This window comes from Cyphomyrmex costatus, unplaced genomic scaffold, assembly GCF_001594065.2.
Source record: "Cyphomyrmex costatus isolate MS0001 unplaced genomic scaffold, Ccosl1.0 scaffold395, whole genome shotgun sequence".
Taxonomy (NCBI): domain Eukaryota; kingdom Metazoa; phylum Arthropoda; class Insecta; order Hymenoptera; family Formicidae; genus Cyphomyrmex; species Cyphomyrmex costatus.
This window is the reverse complement of record NW_017278152.1, coordinates 242,936-248,081: the sequence shown is the minus strand read 5'-3', so window position 1 is coordinate 248,081 and position 5,146 is coordinate 242,936. Positions and strand designations below refer to the sequence as shown.

The following is a 5,146-nucleotide window of genomic DNA, read 5'->3' as shown; positions in this document are numbered from 1 at the left end:
GGGGGGGGGGAGGATAGAGAGGAGAGACTTTTAGTAAGTAAATACAAAATGCATTACATGTCTTGGTTCTAAACGTGGCGAGATAACATTGTTGATATTAAAACTGTACACACGGGTGAGCTGTCCCGTGTAGCTGGAAATAAACATCCCCTCGCTCAAGCTCGGGTCTCTCGGTAAGTCCGTGGGTGAGGGTAGGGGGGGAGGGAAAGAACGTTTCCGGCGCGGATTGCGAGCGAGGCCGCGCCCGTACGTCATTACGAGCGGGTCATCGTCCGGGTTTCCTCGATCATTTCACCGTCCTTTGGCAGGTGGGGAGATTTACCATGAAGAATACGTTGAGCTCGATCAGCGACGCCAATATGAGGAACACGGCGTACATGCACAGGCAGGCGCGGCCCACTTTCGTGTCGAGCTGAAACTTGTTGGAGGCGAACGCGATGTACAGCAACATGAGGGTCGACAGCAATGATATCGCGCTGTACTCCAACCCGCCGGAATTTATACTTATGTAATGCCTGCCGGGCTGCGTGGGCGAGAAGGACGACTTGATCAGCCAGGGTAGTCCGAGGCACAATAGTATATCGAACGTGTTCGATCCTATCGAATTGCTGATGCCCATTGAGCCGTGTCCTGAACAGCGTAATGGAATGGTAGAAAGTATACAATGAGGGATAAAAGATGAAGATGTTTGAATATTTCCATTTTGTTGCTCCGTTCTTTCATCATTATCTGACTTTTTTTTTTTTGGACGTTTAGACCAATGTTCGCATAATCGAATCTTATATATTTAAAAAACCGTTATTACATATAATTTTAAAATTATGTAATTATAAACCCATAGAGCTCTAATTGGCATCTAAGGACATCACTTAACTCTAACTGACTACAATCTGGATCTTTTTCGGCAAAAATAAAATTTCAATCTCAAAATAAAGAACAGGCTCCAGTTTCTCTCTCTTTATATTGTTAAATTATACATTTTGAAGCAATCTTTTTGCTTAAATTTCAGTTTTTATTAAATAAGAGTTTTAACGTTTAAGTTAAAAACCTATTTGGCAATGTAATAGAAATATTGAAAAGTAACCTTGAATATTTTTAGCATTTTTTGAAAACTTAGAATGTACTACAGTAAACAAAAAACTTATTATTGGACAAGAATGACACTAGATTGCAGAAAGAAAAGTTAAGGCGGTCTTGAGATAAAAACAATTATCAACTTTAATAACGAACTTTCGAATCTCGACACGGTATGTACCTTTGAAATTACCGGACGCCATTCGCAGCCTCTTATACCTCAACCTAAATGAGTTCCCCTTCATGATGTCTAACAGCTTTTGCCCATTTCTATCGCACTAACATCTCAAATTTTGTACTAGTTCTTGAATGTACGCTCATTACAGCTATTTCTATTTCTTACTATCTTACGAAATAACATACAACCGTGCTGAGATCCGAATATAAAAAAGTTTATATCAAAAGTTTTCTACAATAGTAAATATTTACTATTAGAATTAATTATATGAAGAGAACGATTTTATTGAAATATTTAAAAATTTAGCTAAATCTAAAAATAATTTTGTTAGACCATCAAAATAATTGCATCTTAAGCATGATGAGTAAAGCTGCAAAAGATTCTGACATTCTAGCAACCAGTGTGAGCGTCTCACATAATTTTGATGAACCAACCAAATTCTTTTCAGATCTGTATCTAACTAAATCTTTAAGTACTTTAGCGAAACCTTTCCATTGGTAATATAAGTATATTTGCTAATAATTGTATACCTTGTTTTGCGACAATTACGCTCGATACGGCTTCGGGTACGCTAGTTCCTGCCGCGAGAAAAGTGATGCCCATTACGGAATCTGGTATCTTCAGCGTGTCTCCTGAAAAAAATGATATGCCTTTACATCAAACCTTTAAAGATTGTACATAATAAAAGAAAAATTAATAATAATTAATACGTTGAGAATGGCGAATAAGAGTCAATCTAAGTCTGATAATATATTCTAATATTCTATATTGCGAAGAAAAATTCTTTCACATTATTACAATTTTCTTTTTTATCGTTCTTTAAATAACGATGAGAGGCCGGCATGCCAAAGATGACTCATTTTTCAAGTAGAAAAGATTTCGATTTGGAATCAATGTTTACGTAAAATTTTATCTTTCGCAACATATATTTTGATATTCAACGGAATGTTTGTGTTTGCACTTAAGTCTCAATTCAAAGAATTTTATCTTTATTCCTTTAAAAATTGTATTATTATTATTAAAATGATCATCACTCACCGATTATAGTGATCATCCACGCTACTACATAGCTGAGCGATCCAATCCATATAATGCACATCAAGAACGTGACGGGGAACCAATTCTTAAATCGTGGCTTTTCGCAATCGGGAATTGTGCACATGAATACTAAATGAATGGGCCATGTTGTGACCCAAGTTGTCTTCCTTAACCATCCAGCATGCGCTGGCCACACCAAGAGCTCGTATTCGTAATCTGTCATACACGTTATAAGAATTTCAAATTCGACAGATATATTGTCAATTCTTTATATTTGTAGTGTTTTTATAAGGAGTGTGTAAGTGATAAAATTGTAAAATTAAATAACGTTTACGCGTAAAATGTGTATCGATAGCTTATTAGTTGTACTTCTCAAGATTACTCAATCTTTAATTTTGATAGTAATTAATTTTCTGGAAATTTCCATTCACAAGTGCTTAATTGTACTTGACCGATTAAGTGGCTAGCACGAAATATATTACGCATCGCGTCCCATATTGTTCGCAAATACCGTCATTACGTCGTAAATGCACGGAGAATATTGTCAATACCACTGACAATCGCAGAAATCGATTTGATTAGATTAGGCTAGGAAAGTAAATATTTGTTCATGCGTGATTAATATAGTAAATTCTGGGAGGCAAATTATATATTTTAAGTAACGAACCGTTCATGAACGTCGTATTATAAATGTCGTGTATTAAAAATTTAGAAGGGAACAAACGAACTTACCAGGATCTGGATTCTCTTCCTGCGTTTTCGTCCCGCCATTTTGTAGCGGCACGTCGATAGTGGCTATCTGTTCCACACGATCACCAGAAGATTGTAGTTTGTCCATTCTTGGTAAGTGAATGTCGCTAGAATCTGTAAAAAACGCACATTATCTATACATTTTATATCTTATGTAAAAATCCGAAATTATCAAAATTCAAAGAATTTTATCTTTACTCCTTAAAAAATTGTACTATTATTATTATTATTAAAATGATTATAAAAATTTAAACATTTTTAAGTTAAATCATTGAAATTTAATCTCTCGTTCAAAACACATGATCAAAAATAGTAGAGATTTTATTTTAAAAATACTACACATAGTTACAAATGTCTTAGAGACAGAGGGAGACACGAAATCAGTTGAATTAAACAACATTCAGACAAATGAAATTCAAATCGGAAAATAACGATGATTTATTTTAAAAATTCAAAAAACGAAATCGAAATGATGGCCTTACCTGTCGTAACTCGTGGGCCGTCCGAAGATATTTGATCATCGTTCGTACGGAATCTTGTACACCGCTGGAACGATTTATCCCAATACATCACGGCAATATAAACAATGTACAGTAGCACCAACGTTAATGCTTCGTACCATTCCACCCGCTCGTCGTGTATAATGCATATCAAAATTGCGACTGTGACACCGTAAGCGAGACAATCTCTACTGACAGGCCACCAATCCAAAGGCACCAACTGTATACAAAAAAATGATTATTATGTGCAAAATAACATCACAAATGTCTAATGATAATGTTTTATGTACATATAAAGTCTAAATAATGTTACAATCGTAAAATATACAACAAATCCAAAAAATGTAGGGTGTGCTGAATTTAGAAATTTCACTTTTTGTTTTCATGCGAAATTTACATTAGTATATAATTTACGTATACAATATTTGTGTATATATATATATACATATCCTTCGATAATATTGATTACGTATCATGATGCATTTTTAACGCACATCGCTATCAATTATTGATCAATCCGTTATCAATATCGATTTGATACATATCTATTCGATAAAGTTTGTCTGCTGTTATTTACTCATAATTATTTAAAGTAAAAAATATGCTAAAATATGTGAACGGCATTTCTATTAACTAAGAAATATAGGAAGATGCACTATTATCTTCTTTAATTAGGTGATTATAAATGGCTTATCCTTATTGAAAAAATCGCAATATATGATAAATGTATACAAAAAATATTTATTCACATACAATCTGTTTTAAAAATAATATACGTATGTTTATTAAACTTGTATCTATTTCCGCAAAAAAATATCCTATACGTATATTCTAATTTCGAGCTACGTGTACCTATTTGGTATAGAAACGCTACTCTCTTGAACGTCAATACTTATTGTAAATTTTTGGAAATACAACTAAATTTCTTTTTCGTGCTTTTCGCGTTTATTAGATTTCTCGAAACTATAGGACACACTTGGCAACTTACCATTCCCGCACCGATGCCGCAGCAAGCTGGGACAGCCAGGATGTTGAATACTGCGGAACCTACTATCGTCCCGACGCCAATGTCACCTTCCGTGATGAATGTTCCGATGGCATTCACGAATAATTCTGGGGCCGACGTCGCCGCCGCCATAAACGTCGCACCGGCTACGTCTTTTGACATCGAGAGTGCTGAAATGCAACGTCAGCCTTGATTTACCTTTATAATTTTCTACACATACATTTTGCGTGCAAAGTGTGAATCACCGAATATTCTTGGGATGAAACATTCTTTGTCTTAAATATTTACGTAACTCTATATAGTCCAAGAGAGAATAGAGAAAAAAAAAATCGCATATTGTTACATAAACTCTTTGAAAATCCGTAAAAATTTTAATCGCAAGAAATTTTCTTTTTGCTAAAACAAGATTCCAATTAACAATAAACAAATTATTCTAAAATCCAAATGTAAGAAATGCGTCAAGCATATTTTTCTTTAACGTATACCCGTCGTACATTTAGCGAGCAATATATGACCATCATCTGATTCTCTCTCTTGACACTTAATAAACATGACATTCCTATTTGCGCAAATTGAACTCAGACCTCAGACGGTTACGTT

General features: G+C 34.6%; 1 protein-coding gene across 1 annotated transcript; it reads right to left on the bottom strand.

Moving 5' to 3' along the window:
* Positions 1 to 7: 7 nt before the first annotated feature.
* Positions 8 to 4,716, bottom strand: zyd (sodium/potassium/calcium exchanger zydeco). The gene is made up of 6 exons (XM_018543661.1): positions 4,529 to 4,716; positions 3,523 to 3,760; positions 3,023 to 3,154; positions 2,291 to 2,506; positions 1,783 to 1,884; positions 8 to 630 (listed from the first exon to the last, which is right to left on the bottom strand). The coding sequence occupies exons 1-6, from the start codon at positions 4,706 to 4,708 to the stop codon at positions 287 to 289; spliced, it is 1,212 nt and encodes a 403-aa protein (XP_018399163.1). The 5' UTR covers positions 4,709 to 4,716; the 3' UTR covers positions 8 to 286.
* Between the last annotated feature and the right edge of the window lie 430 nt (positions 4,717 to 5,146).

Bases quoted from the DNA above. Each gene is read 5' to 3' on its own strand.
- zyd (XM_018543661.1), bottom strand. From the start codon at position 4,708: ATGTCAAAAGACGTAGCCGGTGCGACGTTTATGGCGGCGGCGACGTCG. The intron at 3,761-4,528 runs GTAAGTTGCCAA...TTTTGTATACAG, and splicing joins GCGGCATCGGTGCGGGAATG to TTGGTGCCTTTGGATTGGTG. The intron at 631-1,782 runs GTATACAATTAT...TACGCTGTTCAG, and splicing joins CGTAATTGTCGCAAAACAAG to GACACGGCTCAATGGGCATC.